The sequence below is a fragment of the Macrotis lagotis genome, chromosome 3 (genome assembly GCF_037893015.1).
Source record: "Macrotis lagotis isolate mMagLag1 chromosome 3, bilby.v1.9.chrom.fasta, whole genome shotgun sequence".
Lineage (NCBI taxonomy): Eukaryota > Metazoa > Chordata > Mammalia > Peramelemorphia > Peramelidae > Macrotis > Macrotis lagotis.
In genome coordinates this window covers 118,542,659-118,563,209 of record NC_133660.1, presented here as the reverse complement: position 1 = coordinate 118,563,209, position 20,551 = coordinate 118,542,659, and the positions used below count along the sequence as shown (strand labels likewise).

The window sequence follows — 20,551 nt, the reverse complement described above, 5'->3', positions numbered from 1 at the left end:
TTTGCGTTATCACAATATTTGATAAGCATGCCAATCTTGACTTCTAATTCATTAAAAAAGGAATTTAATAGACCTGAACCAAAGATAAATATTGATGGTATTCCCTTAAGGATTAAACATAGTGAGCTCAATATTATTTTATCTTTTTCACCTTATTTGGGTGCAGTCAACCCATTAAATTCAATAACAATTTAATAAAATCTTTAGGAACAGGTGCCTTTTGAAAAGGGTGACTATACATAAAGAAGGCAAAAATCAAGTAGAATTTCCTCAAGTATGATACAAAATTACAGTAGGAGAAAAGGTCACAAATCTGTTTCAGTTAAGGAAACTTTGCAAAGAACAGAAATGAGGAGCTAACTAGATACATAACTACTTAGGACACAATATGTTGGAGAGAGGTGTACAGTGAAGGATGTGGTTTTTTTATTTCTATAAATGAACATTTTAATGCCAAAGCATTCCTCCCTTCCCTTTATAGTAAAGGTATATAGATAGATCAGGCAGCATACCTGGTACACATTCAAACAATCAATTTACCTGGGAATAAGAAAGGAATCCCATGGTATTAGCTTCCATGATACTTTCATGTCACAGGGGAAGAGAAAATGGTCATAGGAAAAACATCCATATTGAGGAAAACGTCTCATTCTACTTTAATCTCCTCACTTTAAAGATACGAAAACTAAAACCTAAAAAAGTTAAATAAGTTGCTCAAAGTTAGATAGATGGTATGTGGTAAGTTGGGATTTGAATCCAGATTGAATAGTATCTATCATAGAGAATTATCCTAAGAGTGTAATGAAGACTCATAATGCTGGCTCAGAGGATTAAGGAAGAATTAGGAAGAAAAGAGAGCAATAGATGGGGACAAGTCATTTAGCCCTGTTTGTCTCAGTTGCCTTATCTATAAAATGAGTTGGAAAGGAAATGGCAAACCACTCCAATATCTTTGTCAGGAAAACCCAAATGGAATCATGAAGGGTCACACACAACTAAAGATCAACTGAAAAATAACAAGGAAGAGTTTAGATGAGTTGCAGCTCTACAGACTTAGAGGGAATTGCAGGACCAGAATTTCCCTGGACTAATCAAATCACAGATTACTACCACCACAGCCAGTACCCACACACTATCCAGACAGAAATATGCATCTTTACATTTGTGTACTGGGAATGAAGCATGGTTATTCTCATCTCATACCAACTTCAAAAAAAGGCATCCACGAACATATTGGAATATCTTCAAAGTGAAAGGGTATCAGAGATTTAGAAATAGAATAGACCACATACAGACCATGTACAAAGATACTTCATCAGAAGAATAGAAGGGGCAGATTGCAGGGAGGTCAACAAGTTGGAGATAAAAAGTATCAGAGAAAACAAGCTCTCAAGCAGGAAAAAAATAGCAACAAAGCTCAAGCAAAAATTAGTAGGGAAATCAGAAAAATTTGTAACACAATGAAGAAATGTTACCCAATGAGAAACTGACTTGCAAATCACCAATATAAAAAATACCAAAACAAATTATATGTTTATCTCTGTCCTCATCACCCCCAGAATAATAGGAATAATAGGGAAAAAACCTTAGAAATGATTCAAAAAAAGAGATAAGAAAATGAAGATGTAAAGATGCAAATTAAGAACCAAATTATGGAAGAAATCATAGCTCTTAATTTTTAAAAATTAGGTAATTTAGAACCTTTGAAAGAATGCCTTTAAAATGGAAAAGGTTTTTAAGAGGAGAATGGCAGATTTATAAAATAAAAATATACAAATATGGAAAAAATATTTGACAAAAATAGAGTTAAAGGATGATCATGTGAGTTTCAAATAAGTCCAAATGACACCTCGAGGAAAGAGTAAATAATTTGAAGAGTACAGATCTCTCTCAAAAAACAAAAGCAAGGCATAAAAGAACTTGAGGGGCAGAGCCAGGTGGTACAGTGGATAGGGCAATGGTCTTGGAGTTAGGAGAACCTGAATTAAAATTGGTCCTCAAACACTTAATACTTTCTTAGTTGTGTGATATTGGGCAAGTCACCTAAACCCATTAACTTGCAAAAAACAAAAAACAAAAATAAAAAATCTTGAAATCCATTTTTAGGAAACAATGCAAGAGGATGATGCAAGCCAAAATATTAATTGGTGAAATTTGGTGGATTATATGAGAGAGAAAATCCAATTTTAAATAAGTGAGAATTATAATATTTAAACTTCAAAACCTCAATGTCAAAGAAAAGCATTTCAGGCAGTCAAAGAAGAAACCTTCAGCTAGCAAGGATAATAAATTTGGACTGGATAGGACTACACTTATCTATAAGGAACAGAATGTTAGAGTATTATATGCCCAAAAGAAAATAAAATGCTCATTGTGGAAAAAAAAAGAAAATCTGAGTCTATTCAATGAAAAAAATGAACTTCTAAGAAAAAGTGAAAATATTTTTTTAATTTCTCCAAAAGAAATGAGAAGGGAGTAGTCAATTCAATGTGGAAATACTCCAAACAGAATAAACACAAGAAAGTTAAGTAATATGATTAATTCTCCCATTATTGCATGGCCAAAAAGAAAAAGCTACTACTTCAAATCCAATTTTTTTAAAATATTAGTAAAAAGCCAAGAGAGAATGAAAGAAGGATTAACTAAGGTCAAAATTATCTAAAGAACTAAAAACTGAAGAGCAGAGGGTGGCTAGGTGGTATAGTGGATAAAGCACCAGCCCTGGAGTCAGGAGTACCTGGGCTCAAATCCAATCTCAGACACTTAATAATTACCTAGCTGTGTGGCCTTGGGCAAGCCACTTAACCCTGTTTGCCTTGCAAAAACCTAAAAAAAGAGCATTTAATAAAAGACAGAACAAAAATTTGAATTTACATAAACATTTAAATTGATGCCTATGATCTTAAAGCTATATTACAGGGGGCAGGGCCAAGATGGTGGCATGAAGGCAGCATTATCCAGGAACTCTGACCCCCCTAAACCCCCAAAAAGCAAAGGACAGTTCTAGCCAAAATTTAGAGGGGCAGAACCCACAGAAAGACTGAGTGACACATTTTCCCGGTCCAGGATAACTTAGAAGTTCTGCAGGAAAGGTGTGTTCCACCAGGACCGGGGTTGGAGAAAAAGCCACAGCACAGCATAGTCCATCACAGCACAGCACAGCACAGCACAGCGATCACTGGCAACAACTTGAAGGGGTGGTGAGAGAACTCTGCTATACCAGAATAAGTGTGGAGTGAGGGAGCACTGGCCGCAGAATCTGCAGCGAGAATCGGGAGAAAGCAGCCTGGATCCCCAGAGATGGTAAGGGAAGACTGCAGAGATTCCTCTGTTCTCCCTGGGGTAGTACTCTGCTGTTTGCCTGCACTCAAATATTGTAGTTTGGGCTTCCATACTAAATAACCAAGTTGGATCCCTCCTTATAGCCCCAGGGCAGAGGGTAGTGCTGTGATCATCTACATAACAAAGCACATGTTGGAGAGCATAAGACCTTGGAGGAATAAAGGTCCCAGTGGGGTGTCCCCCCCCCAAAAAAATACAACTCCAATGCCTTGGAAGTGCTGTAAATTAGTCTTGGGCTGAGGAAATGAGTAAGCAACAGAAAAAGAACAATCTGACCATAGAGAATTGCTTTAGTCCCATGGAAGATCAAAACACATACTCAGATGATGACAAAAATCGAAGCTCCCATATCCAAAACCTCCAAGAGAAATAGAAAATGTGCTCATACTATGGATGAGCTCAAATAAGACTTTGAAAAGCAATTAAGGGAGGTGGAGGAAAAATTGAGAGGAGAAATGAGAGCTATGCAGAAAAAATCATGAAAATCAAATCAAAAGCTTGGTGAAAGATATAAAAAAGATACTGAAGAAAATAATGATTAAAAACCAGTTTAGGCCTAATGGGAAAAAAAGCAAAACAAAAGGCAAATGAGGAGAAGAATGCCTTAAAAAGCAGAATTGTCCAGCTGGAAAAGGAGATAAAAAAGCTCTCTGAAGAAAATAACTCCTTCAAATGCAAAATGGAACTAAAGGAAGCTGATGACTTTGCAAGATACACAAAGTCTAGAGAAGAGCAAAGGACAAGAGCATCTAAGAACAAGGTCTGTCTCAGGGTAAGGTGGGTGAGCTGGGGGCAGAGCAGAGAGCCAGCACAAAGGAGGCAGGGTGAAACCTGGGTCTAACCTGAGAAGAGTCTCAGAAGCTTGTTGAGTGGGCAGGAGATTTCCAGCAAGGTTGCAGCGACTAGACATCAATCCACTCAGCTCCACTGGTCTGGAAGAATAGGACCCAGAGCCCCGTATTCTGAGTGGAGTTTCCAGTTGAATCCCCTCCCCCTATCCCTGTGGGAGAAAGAGTCTCTTCCCAGAACAAACACAGTAATAACAACCCCCCCCCTCCAGGCTCAGGTATGGGTAACATATCTCTCCCTGTACTGAGTGAATAATGAGATTAACTATACAGCCTGAGGGTCCATCACACATTGTTCCAAAATAATCCAGACTCTGTAGTCCCCTCACTCCCACCCCCAGGCCTAGGGAATGAACCACAAATCAAGCCCACAGACACTCCAGAGAAAGCCTCTAGCACCCCCTATTGGCTGACCCACTTGAAGTTACTAAGCCCAGTGAGCTAAGTCTCTAGGGATTTCAACTCAAAAGGTCTATGAACAAGCCCCACCACCAACACAAGATTCTATGAAAATGAAGAAAGGCCAGCAAATAGGGGAAGACAAAGACTCTAACTCAAAGAGAGTTAGAATTTCTGAGGAGAATATGACTTGATCTCCAGTCCAGAAAGACTTATTAGAAGAGATCAGGAAGGAGTTTAAAAATCAATTAGGAAAATTGGGAAAAGAAATGCAAAAGAAAAAAACACCCTGCAACAAGAAAACAAATCCTTGGAAAATACAATTGGGCAAATGGAAAACTTCAAAAATCAAATTGGCCAATAGGAAAAGGAGTTGCAAAAGGAAAATGAAGAAAATTTTTCTCTATAAAAAAATGGAATCCATGGAAACAAATGACTTCATCAGACAACAACAATCCATCAAACAAATCAAAAAAATTGAAAAATTAAAAGAAAACATAAAATTCCTCATCAGCAAAACCACTGACCATGAGAATAGGATGAAGAGAGACAACTTAAGAATCATTGGATTTACTGGACACATTGAGGATAAAAAAAAAGCCCACACTCAATATTTCAAGACCTATTGAAAGAAAACTGCCTTAATATAATGGAATCAGAGGGCAAAATAGTTATTCAAAGAATACAACAATTCCCTCCTGAAATGGATCCCAAAAAGAAAACACCAAGGAATAATGTGATCAAGCTCCAGAACTATCAGATAAAAGAGAAAATCCTGCAAGCAGCCATAAAGAAACAATTCAGATACTGAGGAGCCACAATAAGGATTACACAGGACCTGGCTGCATCAATATTAAGGGATCAAAGGGCATGAAATATGATATTCTGAAGAGGAAGGGAGCTTGGAATACAGTCAAGAATTCACTATCCTGCAAAACTTAGCCTTCTCTTCCAGGGGAAAAGACTTCCAACTTTTTTTAAGGTTTTTTTTTTTGCAAGGCAATGGGGTTAAGCAGCCTGCCCAAGGACACACAGCTAGGAAATTATTAACTGTCTGAGGCCAAATTTGAACTCAGGTACTCCTGACTCCAGAGCCAGTGCTTTATTCACTGCTCCACCTAGCCACCCCCCAAAATTTTCTTGACAAAAAAACCAGAGCTAAATAGAAAATTTGGACTTAAACAGGAGACTCAAGAGACACATGAAAAGATAAGAAAGGTGGGGGAGCTATATTACCTCAGAAATGAATCAATATGGAAGGGGGGAAGTAATTTCAGAGAAAATTCACTCAGGCATGAAAAATGGAAGTAATGATAGGAAAGGAGGTATAAAAAAACAACAGAATGGTAGGTCAGAGGAAGAAGAAAAGACTTCTCTCAGGAAAATTAATAATCTATAAACTTATGACCCATGAATAGAACATTGGATTTCAAAATAAAGCATAATAATAAAGAGAGAGGAGTAAAGAAAGGTGCCATAAATTAATGTCATTTTAAATTTTAATTTATTTTAAAATTTAATTTTATGGAATAAAACAAACATTTCTATTATATCACATAATAAAAATGATTATACATGAAATTAAAAATGTATTATAGACAACTTGCTATTCCATTTACATATATAATAAAATGTAAATTCAATTTACATATAATGTAATTTACATATATAATAATAAATTCTTTTTTCTTCACCCCACCCTAGAGATGTCTATCAATAGACAAAGTAAGACAGATGGATAGATGGATAGATGGATAGATAGATAGATAGATAGATAGATAGATAATTGAATGGATGGATAGAAGTAAAATTATTTATCAGTTCTTTCTCTGAATGTAGATAACATCTTTCTTTAGATATATTCTATAGTTAATTTGGGTATTTATAATGGTCAAAATAAACTTAAATTTCTCTTGCTATATACAATATTCTCTTGATTCTCATTTTGTTCTTCATTATTTCATAAAGACCTGATTTTTTTAAGATTATTGAGTTTGGGGGTAGCTAGGTAGTATAGTAGATAGAGCACCAGCCCCAGAGTCAGGAGGACTTGAGTTCAATTGCAGCCTCATACATTTAAGAATTACTTTGCTGTGTGACCTAGGACAAGTTACAGAACCCCAATGCCTTGCCAAAAAAAGAAAAAAGATGATTGAGTTTGTCATTTTTTGAAATATAATAGTATCACATTCCAATCATATGCCAAAATTTGTTCAGCCATTCCCTAATTGATGAACATCCCTGTAATTTTCAGGTCTTTGCTACCACAAAGAGAGTTGCTACAAATATTTTAGAACATACAGATTCTTTTCCATTTCCTCTAATCATTTGGAAATAGAGTTAATAAAAAGTCTAATGGCAGTTAAATCATTCTTTGGACATAATTCTTGATCACCCTCCAAAATGATTGGATCAATTCACAGTTGCACCAACAATGAATTAATGTCTCAATTTCTCCACATTCTCTCAAAAATTTATCAATTTAAATTAAGAGGAAAGTTTGAGGTGGAATGTGAAATTGAAAAGTATCTCAATTATGTTTATATATGGACCAAAATAGGACACAATAAAAAGTGAAATTTTATTAATAATTCAAAGAAAGAGAAATAATGCTCTAAATAAACAAGAAACATGAGATAAGACAGAGAAATATAAGGGATGGGAAAGTACAGGAGAGAAGTTTTGAAACAAATTAATGCAAGATAATCTAGCCACAGAATCCAAATTTATTGGGTTTTTTTCATTTTTGAAGAGCAACAGATATGGGATAGGGACCAATAAGAAATAGTGAAATTAAAAATATTACCAATGCTAAACAAATGTGAATTAATTAATTTCCCCTAATTTTTAAAAACATAATGGGGTAAGATGAATAAGGAAAGATAACATGTCAAATAAAAATGAGGGGTTTTAATAAGCTTTAATAAACCTCAAATAATTTTCAAAAAGAAGCAATAATAATTGTGATTTCAGACAAAGCAGCAAGAAAAATTAATATATTCAGAACAGTTAAATAGGGAAAATATATTATACTTATAAATACCATATACAATGAAAGAATATCATTCTTAAATAGATATACACCAAATAATATAATTTCTAAAGACTTAAAAGAAAAACTAAACCAACCACAAGAATTATACAGACAATATAAAATAGGACACCATAATGTCCCTTCATCAGAATTAAACAACTCTAAAGAAAGATAAACAAATAAGGGAATCATAAAACAAAAAAAATTGGAAAAATTAAATTTAAAAAACTTGAGAATTTAATCTAAATGTGATAAAGAATGTAAGTATTTCTTAGCATCACATGATTTCTTTTGAAAAAGTACACAAAGAAATAAATATGGAGGTAAAAATATACATACAAACCTCAATACAATAAAATTGTAATTAAGGCTGTGAACATAAACAATGTAGACTTAAATACAAATTAATTAATAACAAAGAAAAATAAATAGGTTAAAAAAAAAGAAACCACCAAATGGTAATTACATTAAATAATAACAATGAGAAAACAATATGAGAGAGTAATCTTCAGAAGAAAACTTATATCTCTGAAAACATATAATCATTTAAATCTGGGGGGGAAAAAACTAATGTCCCATATATATGTAGTTCAGAATGTTAGAACAATTTTTTTGAGAATTACAGAAAAAACAAATTGAAATAAAAATGATTATAAAATTATAAAACTAAAAAAATTTAACAATAATTGTTAACAAAATCAATAAACAGTTAATTTGATCATGAAAACAAAAAAACCCCAACAAATTACCAAAATTAAAAAAGAAAAGAAAAAATTAGCAGAATTTACTATACCAAAAAGGATGTGCCTACAAAAACCTTAAATATGCAATTACTCCAAAAAAGATTTTTAAAAAGCAAATGTACAAAGTAAGGAACAGAAATTCTAAAGCAATCAAGAAAAAAAATCAAGAAAATCATGAATAAATTATGCTAAATGGGGGGACAGCCTTTATTCAATTAGATTTGTGAATTTCATAAAATAATTAAAGAAAAAATATCTATATTATAAATTTTTTCTCAATTATTGAAAAGTCCTCCACCAAAGTCAAGGATCAGAGGTTTGTGAGAAGATAGTTACATTCATAAACTTAGCAGAGCTGGAGATTCGTCCAACCATTATGGAAAATAATTTGGAATTCATTAAGCTAGTCATGTTTAATTCTTATACTAGGTATATACCTCAAGGAAATCAAAGGAAAAAAACACAAAAAGTTCTTAATTGCCAAAATATGCATAACAATACATAGTGGCACAAAATTTGAGTGATTGATAATGAGCTAACAACTGAACATACTGTCGGATATGAACTCAATAGAAAATTGCTTTGTTTTAATAAAGAATGACTATGAAGAATTCAGAAAAACATGGGAAAACTGATGTGAGCCAACACAGAATGAAAAAAATAGAAAGGAACAATAAACTTAACTACATAATCCTATAGCAGGCACATGTTCAAAACCTTTCCAGCTTTTTCAGACTAACTAGTATATCTGAATGAACTCTGAAAACCCAGAATCACTTCTATGCAACCATGAGCCAGAGTGACTGGACTTTTAAGGAAATTTCTAAACCTTACCTTGTTCTACTTTGTCTTCAATAGTGGCCCCACTTAAGTTGCCTTTTAAGTCTGGAAACTTAAGACATGAGAAATCAGGTTCTGAAGGCTCTCTGAAAGGAGGCTTAGGCCTATTATTTTCATCTAATGAATTTTTTTCTGGAAATGATCCAAAAGATATCCTTTTATACTGTAGAGGAAAGTTTTTACTTTTCAAACTATTGATTGAAGCAATACTTCCAATTGTGTCCTGTGAATGAAACAAAATAATTTTTTACTAAAACCAAAATCTTAATCATCTTTCTCTTTCTATAGGAGGAGTAACATTGTTAAAAAGGAGATTGACAATTGGTCTTGAAGTTAGGAAGATCTGATTTAGTGTTACAGCCTCTGACTCCTACTGACCTTGTGATCTTAGGCAAATCAGTTAACAATGTACCAAGCAATTAAGACTATAAACTGCTGTCCTGAATTGGTAGTTTATTTATGAGGGAGTTCCTTAAATTGATGAAATCACATCAGGCCCCCTCTTTCTTTTTTTAATTTTCATCTACATGCACATGTATGTTTTTAGAAAGATTTTATTTATTTTGAGTTTTACAATTTTTCCTCTAATCTTGCTTCCCACCCCCCCACCCCCCGCACAGAAGGCAGTCTTTACATTGTTTCCATGGTATACATTGATCTAACTTGAATGTGATGAGAGAGAAATCATATCCTTAAGAAAGAAAAATAAAGTGTAAAAGATAGAAAGATTACATAATAACAGGGTTTTTTCCTAAATTGAAGGTAATAGTCTTTGCTCTCTGTTTAAACTCCACAATTCTTTCTCTGGATATAGATGGTATTTTCCACTGCAGATAGCCCACAATTGACCCTAATTTTTGCACTGATGGAATGAGCAAGTCCATCAAGGTTGGTCATCACCCCCATGTTAGGGGGTACAATGTTTTTCTGGTCCTGTTCATCTTGTTCAACATCAGTTCATACAAATCCTTCCAGGCTTCCCTGAATTCCCATCCCTCCTGGTGTCTAATAGAACAATAGTGTTCCATGACATACATGTACCACAGTTTGTTAAGCCATTCCCCAATTGAAGGACATTCACTTAAATTTCCAATTCTTTGCCACCACAAACAGGCCTGCTGTGAATATTTTTGTACAAGTGATGTTTTCACCCTTTTTTCATAATCTCTTCAGGGTATAGACTCAGTAGTTGTATTGCTGGATCAAAGGGTATGCACATTTTAGTTGCCTTTAGGCATAATTCCAAATTTCTCTCCAGAAAGGTTGGATAAATTCACAGTTCCACCAACAATGTTATTAGTGTCCCAGATTTCCCACATCCCTTTCAACATTGATCATTGTCATTTCTGGTCATGTTGGCCAGTCTGAGAGGTGTGAGGTACATGCTTTTATTTCCATTTCTCTAATAAGTAATGATTTAGAGCAATTATTCATATGACTATGGATCACTTTGATTTCCTCATCTATAAATTGCCTTTGCCACATGTATATTTTTTAAGTTACAAAATTTCCTTACACTTTCCTTTCCCACCCACTCCCCTCAGTGGCAGACAGTCAGGTTAGCATTGTATATACATATTTTTATAAACATGTTTACAGATTAGTTATTTTCAGTATGAGGAATTAGGCTTACAGGAAAGAGATACATAAGAGATAATTTTTATAAAGTGTTCAGGTTCTGAAAGGATAGTTTTTGTTTTTCTGGGTGTGTATTTTGTTTTCTTTTGTTATTCTTCCTCTGGATGGAGACAACATTGCTCAAAGCCAGCCAAATACAGTTATCCTAGCCCTCTGAACTGCTGAGAGGAGCTCTTCCCACTGAGATTGAATATCTCACCATGTTGTTGTTAATGTGTACATTGTCTCCCTTCACTCAGCTTCAGACCATGTAAGTCATTCCATGTTTCTCTAGCATCTGATCAATTATGGTTTCTTATAGAACAATAATATTCCATAGAATTCATGTACCATAACTTGTTTGGTCATTCCTCATTTGATGGGCATCCCTCAATTTCCAATTCTTTGCCACTACACAAAGAGAAGCTATGAAGATTTTGGAACATGTAGAGCTCTTCCCTTTTTTTAACAAGTTCTTCTGGATATAGACCTAGAATTGGAATTGTTGGGTCAAAGGGTATGAACAGTTTTATTGCTCTTTGGTCATAGTATCACATTGCTCTCCAGAATGGTTGTATGTGTTCACAACTCCACCAACAAAGCATCAATGTCCCAATCTTCTCACAACCTCTCCAATATTGAGTATTTTTCCTTTTTCTCATCTTAGCCAATCTGATAGGTGTGAGGTTATACCTCATTGTTTTAATTTGCATTTCTCCAATCAATAATGATTTGGAGCATCTTTTCATATGATTATATATACATAGCTTAAATTTCTTCATTTGAAAACTGTCTGTTCATATCCTTTGACCATTTATCAATTAGGAAAGGATTTGTAACCATATAAATTGATTTAGTTCTCTATATATTTTAGAAATGAGACCTTTACAGAACTAGTGTGAATATTGTTTCCCGGCTTTCTGCTTTCCTTCTAATTTTGGCAGCATTGATTTTATTGGTGCAAAAACTTTTTAATTTAATGTAATCAAAATCATTCAAATTGAAGTTTACTCTAATTCTTGTTTGGTCATAAATTTATCCCCTTTCCATAGAACTGATAAGAATATTTCTTGATGTATTAATTTATCTATGGTGTACTTTATGTCTAAATCCTGTGTCCATTTTGACCTTATGTTGGTATAAGGAATGAGATGTGGGTCTATGCCTAGCTTTTGCCATACCATTTTACAGTTTTCCCAACAATTTTTGTCAAATAGTGATATCTTTTTCTAGAAACTGATGTCTTTGGGTTTATCAAATAGTAGGTTACTGTAGTCACTAACTGTGGTTTCTTTTAAATATATCCTAATCCATTGATCCATTACTCTTATTTCTTAAACAGTACCTGACAGTTTTAATGACTGTCACTTTATAGTATAGTTTTAGATCTGATAGAGATAAACCACATTCCTCACATTTTTTCAACAGTTCCTTTGCTATTCTTGACCTTTTCTTGCCCTAGATGAATTTTGTTACAATTTTTCTAGCTCATTAAAATAATCATTTGGTAGTTTGATTGGTATGGCACTGAATAAATAATTTAATTTGGGTAGAATAGTAATTTTTATTATATTAGCTCAACCTAACCATGAGCATTTGACATTTTTCCAGTTTTTAGATCTGACTTTATTTGGGTGAGAAGTGCTTTATAATTGCATTCAGACAGTTTCTGGGTTTGTCTTGTCAGGTAGATTCCCAAGTATTTAATGTTGTCTATAGTTATTTTAAATGGAATTTCCCTTTCTATCTCTTGCTCTTGAGCTTTGTTATTCATATATAGAAATTCTGGTGATTTATGTGAGTTTATTTTTTATATCCTGCTATTTTGCCAAATTTGTTAAATTAAAGAGGAGTTCTGAACCTGCTAATTTTTTATGATGAGGCACCCTGTTCCAAAGCAGATCAACAATTGTTCTGCACCAAACTCTTCTAACTCTAGACACATTATGCCATACTGCTTTTTCCTATACATGATAATATTTGTCCTTCATATACAAAGAAGACCACAACATCAGGGAGGTGATGCCATGACAAGCACATGAATTAGATTTGAGTGAAGGGGGGGTAGCTATGCTAAGTCATCAGTCTCACTTTCTTCTCTAGAACCAACTGCAAGAATCTTAAAGATCTCTATGTAGTGGGAGGCTTTGGAAGTCTCACCTGAGAGCTTTACAAATGATAGTAAGTTACAGAGACATTGACTCAGGTCCTCCCAGTTTAAGATGCCCTCTTTATACCAAATGCTAAGCTATTGTCAGCACAGGAGAATTAAAATGAGACAAAGGATAATGAGACACAAGTTTAAAGTTAATACCTTTAACTGATTTTCTTCAGGGCTTTTTTGTTTCAAACATAGTGATGTCATCTTGGACCTCTTCAGTGGAGAGATAAGACCCAACTATATCCATATCCTTTAAGTCTATTCTCCTCAATTATATTCGACCTTTTAATTTCCTAAGAGAAGTAAAGTTCTAAAGAATTAAAAGTGTTATATCTTCCTTTTAGAGTTGTATACAATGTGATGGTCTTGATCAACATTTGTTTGTTTTGTTTTATTCCTTCCCCATTTTATTTACCTTTTAATGTAACTCATGAGTCATGTATTTGGTAATTAAATTCTCTGTTCAGTTCTGGGTCTTTGTATCAGGAAATTCTATAAATTCTCCATTTCATTGAAGATCCATCTTTTTCCCTGATGGTATATGTTGAATTTTGCAAGGTGGTACATTCTGGGTTGTAATCCCAGGTCCTTTCCTCTCTGATATATGACATTCCAGGTTTTTCTATCTTTAGCATTGAAGCTGATATGTCTGTATGAAACTGATTGTGTTTCCTTTGTATTTGGATTGTTTTCTTTTTGCTGCTTGCAATATTCTCTCCTTTATTTGAGAGCTCTGAATTTGACTATAATAGCCCTTGGAATTTTTATCCTTGGGTCTCTTTCTAGAAGGGTTCCATGGGTTCTCTCAATGGTTATATTTTGTTCTAATAGATTTGAATGGTTTTCCCTTATAACTTCCTGCATGATGTTTTCCAGGTTCTTTTGTTGTTACAGGCTTTCTAGTAATCTGATGATTCATAGATTATCTCTTCTGGATCTATTTTCCAGGTCATTGGTTTTCCCTAAAAGGTACTTTATATTTTCTTCATTTTTTTCAGCCTTTATATTTTGTTTGATGGAAACTTGTAGTCATGTAAATTCATTGGTTTCTATTTGTTCAATTCTAATTTTTAGGGTTTTCCAGTTGGTTATTTGTACTTTTAATGGAGTTGATATCTTTGGTCAATTTTTCATAATTTTCCTGCATGACTCATTTCTTTTTTCCATTTTTCTTCTTTCTCTTCTGGTTTTTAAATTGGTTTTTTAGCTCTTTGATGAGCTTTTGAATTTGAGTCTAATTTATAAACTGTTTTGATTCTTCCCCTCTGAGTGATTTTTCACTAATTTCTTCCTCAGACATGGCATTTTTATCATGTTTGTCTGTAAAGTAGTTTTCAATAGGGAGTGCTCCTTTAGCTTTTTTGCTCATCTTTGTGATGAGCTTGTTGTTGGCCAAGATGTTGCCTAAGCAGTTCAGGCCTTGTCTCTGCAAAGGTTTGTTTCCTCCTTTATGCTCAGGTTCTGGTTTAGCAGTAGTCTGCTCACAACCTAATCCAGTTTTTTTTCTCCAATGTTCCTAGAGTTCAGACTTTGTTTGGGGTTGGGATCCTCCCTGCTGGCTTGCTATCTAGCTGTTGTTATTAAGCTGTCAGAACCTGGATTACACTAGGGCTAAAAGACTCAAGCTGGCTTTCCTCACTCTCTAGCCTCCTGGACTTTATTTCCCCTTTACCACAAAGAGAGATACCTTCACTGAAGATCCTCCATGATTATCTACCATTGGAAAACTTCTTTGAATCTTCTCTTTTTCATGATGGGATCTAGTTTGAATGTCAGAGTAGAGGCTTCATTTATCTTTGGTAGGGAAAAGGTCCAGGAGCATGTTAGCTTCATACCACCATCTTGACTCCACCCCAGAAATCTTCTCTCCCCTTTGAAATGTAGAAAGAGCTGATGTGTGGCAAACATTGCCTCCCACATATAGCATGGGGGTGTTTATTATGTGACTTAAAGAGAAATATATGGACATCCCTAGCTTCTTCTCCTCCAACCCTTCCCTGGAGAGGAAGTAGGAGGTTGGAGTCAGAAGTTTGCCCACTTTTTGCTCTCCTCAGAAGAAGGGAGTACAGATTCAATCTAATAAGAAAATCATTACTTACTTATTGGGGTAAGAAAGAGCCAATCATGCTTTATATCCAAGATTTGATCTCTTTTTTTTTTTACCAAAAAAATTGCTTTACAAATGAATGTATACAGCACTTAGCCAAGAAGTTCCAATTTATCCAAATTAGTGATAAAACAGAAATCAAAGAGGTATATAAAGGAGACTAAATATTGCTAAATACAAATTGAAGGAACTCCTCCAATGGGAATAGGATAGCACCATTCAACCAAGAAAAAAAGTCCTAGATTGCACCCAAGGGATATTTCCTGAAGTCTCTAGTGTAGAAAACTGGGAATATGGACATGATGGAGATTTCCAGCTTCTCAGAATTCTTCCAAGATTCTTTACTTTCACTCAGTATAAATGGGGTTGATCTCTATTTTACCTCTTGAAACTGGAAGCCAAAATGACTCAAAACTTGAAAAATACTAAAGACAGCTAAAGGTCTCCCACTCTCACCATCTATGTTCTGTCCCACAAAGAAAGAATCCTATACCTGTGAACTTTTCTATCAGGGTTACATATAGAAAACCATGTTTATTAATAAATTCTCTCTCTCCATCATGAGATGGAAAACTTATGGATTGTTATTCTCATGTATTAGCTTCCTAATTGCTAACTTGGCATTTCATTTATAAATGGAGGAATTTTTAGAATAATAATAAAAGTATTTCTCTTTAAATTTGAAGCATTAAACACCATTTTAATTCTTTTTAAAAAGTCATGACTTACATTCCTCAATTGATAGATAGTCAAAGGATATGAACAGACAGTTTTCAAAGGAAGAAATTAAAGCTATATATATAAAATCATATGAAAAAATACTCCAATATTGATTAAGGAATGCAAATTAAAACAAAAACGAGGTATCATATCACACCTATTGGATTATAGCCCAGATGAGAAAAGGTGAAGATGATCAATGTTCAAGAGGTTGTGGGAGGATTGGGACATTGATGCATTGCTGGTGGAGTTGTGAATGGATCCAACCTTTCTGGAGAGCAATATGGAACTATGCCCAAAGAGCAATAAAACTGACCCAGTAATACCAATTCCAGGACTATATCCAGAAGAAATTGTAAAAAATGGGGAAAGTCCTGCATGCTCTAAAATATTCATAGCAACTATTTTTGTAGTGGCAAAGAATTGGAAGTTGAGGAGATGTCCATCAGTTGGGGAATGGCTAAACAAATTATAGTACATGAATACTATGGAATATTATTGTTCTATAAGAAACCATAAATGGTTGGACTCTAGAGAAGCATGGAATGATTTATGGGATCTGATGCTGAGTGAAGGGAGTAGAGTCAAGAGAACAATGTACACATCAACAATATTATGAGATGAACAACCTTGATGGAAGCAACCCCTCTTGACAGTCCAGAGAGTTAGGACAACCATATTTAACATCTGATGGACAACATTATCCTCAAGCAGAGGAAGAAAAGCAAAACAAAACAAATATACAGAAAAAAACACCTCTACTGAATCTGATGAACATTTTAAAAATAGTATCTTATATATCATATATATATATATATATCATATATATCTTATATATATATATATCTTTCCTTTAATCCTAATTTCTCTTGTCAAAAATTACTAATTTGTAAATATGTTTAACAAAAATATGTATGAAAAATGCTAACCTGACTATTCCTTACTGAAGGGAGTGGGAAGGAAGGGTGGAGGGAAATTTTTTAACTTGGAAATATGCATGTACAAATGAATGAAAATAAAAATCTAAAAACAAAATATCATGACGTAACTCAGAACAACTTTGAGATTTCCATCAACTACCTAACTCCTGAAATTTCCCTCTATAGTGAAGCAAACTTGCTATAATATTAATGACTCATCTTGTCTAGATTCCCCAAAGCACATCTCAGAACAGAAGAAGGGATAACCCATGCCCTCTGATTGGAAAGCAACAAAGTATAGAATTTTGTATTTAATTCCCTAGATTTATAGGGCTGGAATCAACTGTTTAAAACAAGACACTTAAGCCATAGATGCTAAAATATTTCTGTATTACACTTCCAAAAAACCTAGCATACAAATCAACACATTTTTTTTAAATGCTAAATTAATGTGTTTAATTCTATCCTAGACAATGGAACTATAAAATAAAAATGAAACAATCTTTGCTCTTATGGAGCTTATTTTTCAGACAGGAATACATCTTGTACACATTATATTACATTACAAGTAACTTGAACTTTATGAAGACTTTATGAAGATTTCTTAGATTTGGGAGACATTTTCAATAGGACTACAGATCCATAAGAAGCTGGGAAACCAGGGCTTTACCAAGAGTGTTGAAAGTTAGAGATACCAACAGCACTTGTATTCCTTCAAGAGTTAGAAGCAAATGAGATTAATTCAATTAGCAAAAATAAACTAAGAAGCTACCATATGTCTCCTTTCTACTCATCTGACAGCAACACCCATGGGAACTGCCATAAGACTCACCTGCTCCTTCTCCCACTGGTGGTCTCTAATAGTGACTTCAAGATCTTTCTACTCTAGTTAAGAATATTTAGGATCTCTTTCCTCAGAAATGCTTGTTATTCCAGATTGAGATATCTTTCCATGACTTTCTCCATCTCCCACTCAACTCTTTCCCATTAGCACATCTTATTGTCAGTCACCAGAATTGTTCATTACCAGATGACCACCCAAGGACCCTTCTAATTTATTCCCCTCCTAAAAATCAAATTGTTTTCCATAGAGTCCCCCCAAAATTCATTTTCATAGTTTGCTAGTATAAAAATAGCTTAATGAAAGGAGAAACACCAAGACATTTATATTTTTAAATGATAGAATAGGGACAGAAATATTCTAATAAATCTTCTTGGGTTTTTACTAATTTACCCTGGGTTCTTTTCTACACTACTTCCCACACACAGTAGGTTTTTAATACATGCTTAGTAAATTATTTTTAAACTTTTTCCTACTGAAATAAATATATTCAATTAAATATTGAATTATTAGAATTAAAGGGTAATAACTTTCAGTGAAATTGAATTAGAATATTTCTGCTAACATACATAAAGACCACACTTAGAAAATGGTCTGAAATATGTCAATCCAAGAATGAATGATGAATCTAAGTTAGGTGATACCCCCCTGCATTATCATTTGAAACTATTCTCAAGTCACTTTTCAGAGGTCTTAACGATTTCTGTTGTTCACAAGATTCAATGAGATAATATTTGTGAAGAAAGTCCTTAGCAGAGTGTTGGTTACACAGCAGATATTTAATACATACTTGTTTTTTTCCCTTCCTTTCTACCAGAACTTTTCCAAATAAGTTCCAGATGAGAATTTAGACTATTGCCTGAAATGCTATAGGCATGAGTGTAGAAGATCTACCTGTCTTGTTAAATAAAACTATAGACTGATGCCAAGCACTTGTTTTCCAATCAGTTTCATATAGAGTGATTTTCAATCCAAAAACAGTATTCTATTTACTAAACCTGAATGAAGCACCCAAAATAAAAAGGACATATATTTAATCTCAAAGATTATATGTGAGTTGAAAAAGACAGAGAGAAGGACAGACAATACAAGAGAGACAGTCAGACAGACAGACAGACAGACAGACAGAGTTGTTCAGTCATTTCAGTCATTTCTGACGGTGACCCCATTTGGCTTTTTTTGGATAATGATACTATAATGTTTTTTTTCGTGTGTGTGTGTGTGTGTGTGTGTGTGTGTGTGTGTGAATTTGCTGGTTCTCTTGTGTGGTGCTCTCAAATGAGAAGTGTTAGTCATAAACCTTTTCTTAAGACAGATCTGAAATGGATGTTGCATCTGTGGATAGTCTTTGGAAATCCTCAGCAAGATTTTGCCTTGCCAAAAGAGAACTATTTTTGTGCAGGTCACAGTAGTTGGAGGAGTTCACAAACTTGATAAAAGGTGAAACTACTTTGTCAACTATAAAAGTACTTTGAATTTTACTTAGAACTAGAGAAAATCAGGGTGGACAAACTTATAGCTCTGCAGTTATTAACACCTCTGTAGATATTTTGCAAAGATTTCCTATTGAGCCACATAAGTCTGAGCATTTATTTCTCTTGAAGTGTTTATTTTGCAACTTGTCATTGCAAATTCTAACTGTAAAAGGAATTGCTTCAGAATCTCTTACCAGAAAAGAATTAATTTACAGCCCTCTCCTGATGGGCACTATTCAAATATATACATAATTATAGTTGTCCTTATAACACATATTACATTTTCTAGAAAATTCTCATAATTTTTTCCTAACAAAGACTATAGATAATATTCTGTGGGATGCATTTGGAACACTTAATTCTATTAAAGGAAAACCTTTCATTCTTTTTAAGTTGTCTCTTTCCTTATCCAGTTCTGCCTTCATTAGGTGATTGATATGCTTCAGTGAATATCTTGCTTTCCATGTGAGAAACAAAACATAGTGAAGGAAGATAATAGCTTCTCCCCTTTTATCTCCTCAAGGAGAATGATTTTTATTCCATCTCTACATCTCCCAAGCAATTATTCTTATGATCATTGATTGTTCTCCATTCTAATCACCAATGAAAAATACAAGCAATTAAAAGTCTTGACGTTATTACTTCATAAAACTCTCTCTTGGTTTTCTCTGTGCAAAGGAAGAAGTATCTTCTCACCTTGAAGATAATAGGTTCCATTCCTATCAGCAAAGGAACCCCAAATCTTAATAGGCTACAGGGAGACAATTCAGGAAATACAACAAAACTCAGTCTTCTGGCTAAGCTTTATGGAGATCAATAGCAGCTAAAAATTTTATTAAAATGTCCACTGATCTGACTCAGTTCCACTTTTATTTCTCTAGTTATCACATTGTCAATATTAAGTTAAATTTATAAAAATGCAAATTGTTGAGTCATTTCAGTCACATACTTACTATGAACCAGCTAGCATTAGATTCTTAGGATACAAAAAATCAAAACAGTTCCTACCCTCAAGGAACTTTATTTTAAAGGTAAAATAACTATATAGAATAAGTACAAGTAAATGTAAAGTAGTTAAATAGAGGGTAGTTTGGGCAGTTGTATATTAGTACTTAGGGTGGGGTCAGGAAAGGTTATCTGTAGATAGTGGTATTTCAGTTAGGTTTTTATTTATTTTAGATAATGGGGTTAAGGGCCTTGCCTAAGGTCACATAGCTAGACAATTATTAAGTGTCTGATGCTGGACTTGAACTGAGGTTCTCAGCTCTCTATCCACTGCACTACCTAGCTGCCCCTCAGTTGAATTTTGAAGGAAACTAGGCATTTTGGGAAGTGAAAGTGAGGACTGAATATATGCCATGCATGGAGAATGGTCAATGCAAGATTCAAAATGAGAAATGGAACTTGAGAAACAGAGAAAAGTCCATTTTATCTGGACTGTAAAGTGTGGGAAAAGGCATAATGAGGTTAGAAATACAGACTTACACAAAGTTTTGAAATACTT

General features: G+C 34.1%; 1 protein-coding gene across 2 annotated transcripts in view; it reads right to left on the bottom strand.

Moving 5' to 3' along the window:
- The window catches only part of IQCM (IQ motif containing M), a 620,635-nt gene that overhangs the window by 453,483 nt on the left and 146,601 nt on the right, over positions 1–20,551 (bottom strand). For both annotated transcript variants that reach the window (XM_074229157.1, XM_074229156.1), the window contains exon 4: positions 9,201–9,429. In XM_074229157.1, the coding sequence (XP_074085258.1) occupies positions 9,201–9,429 (229 nt within the window). The remainder of the gene's footprint in view (positions 1–9,200; positions 9,430–20,551) is intronic.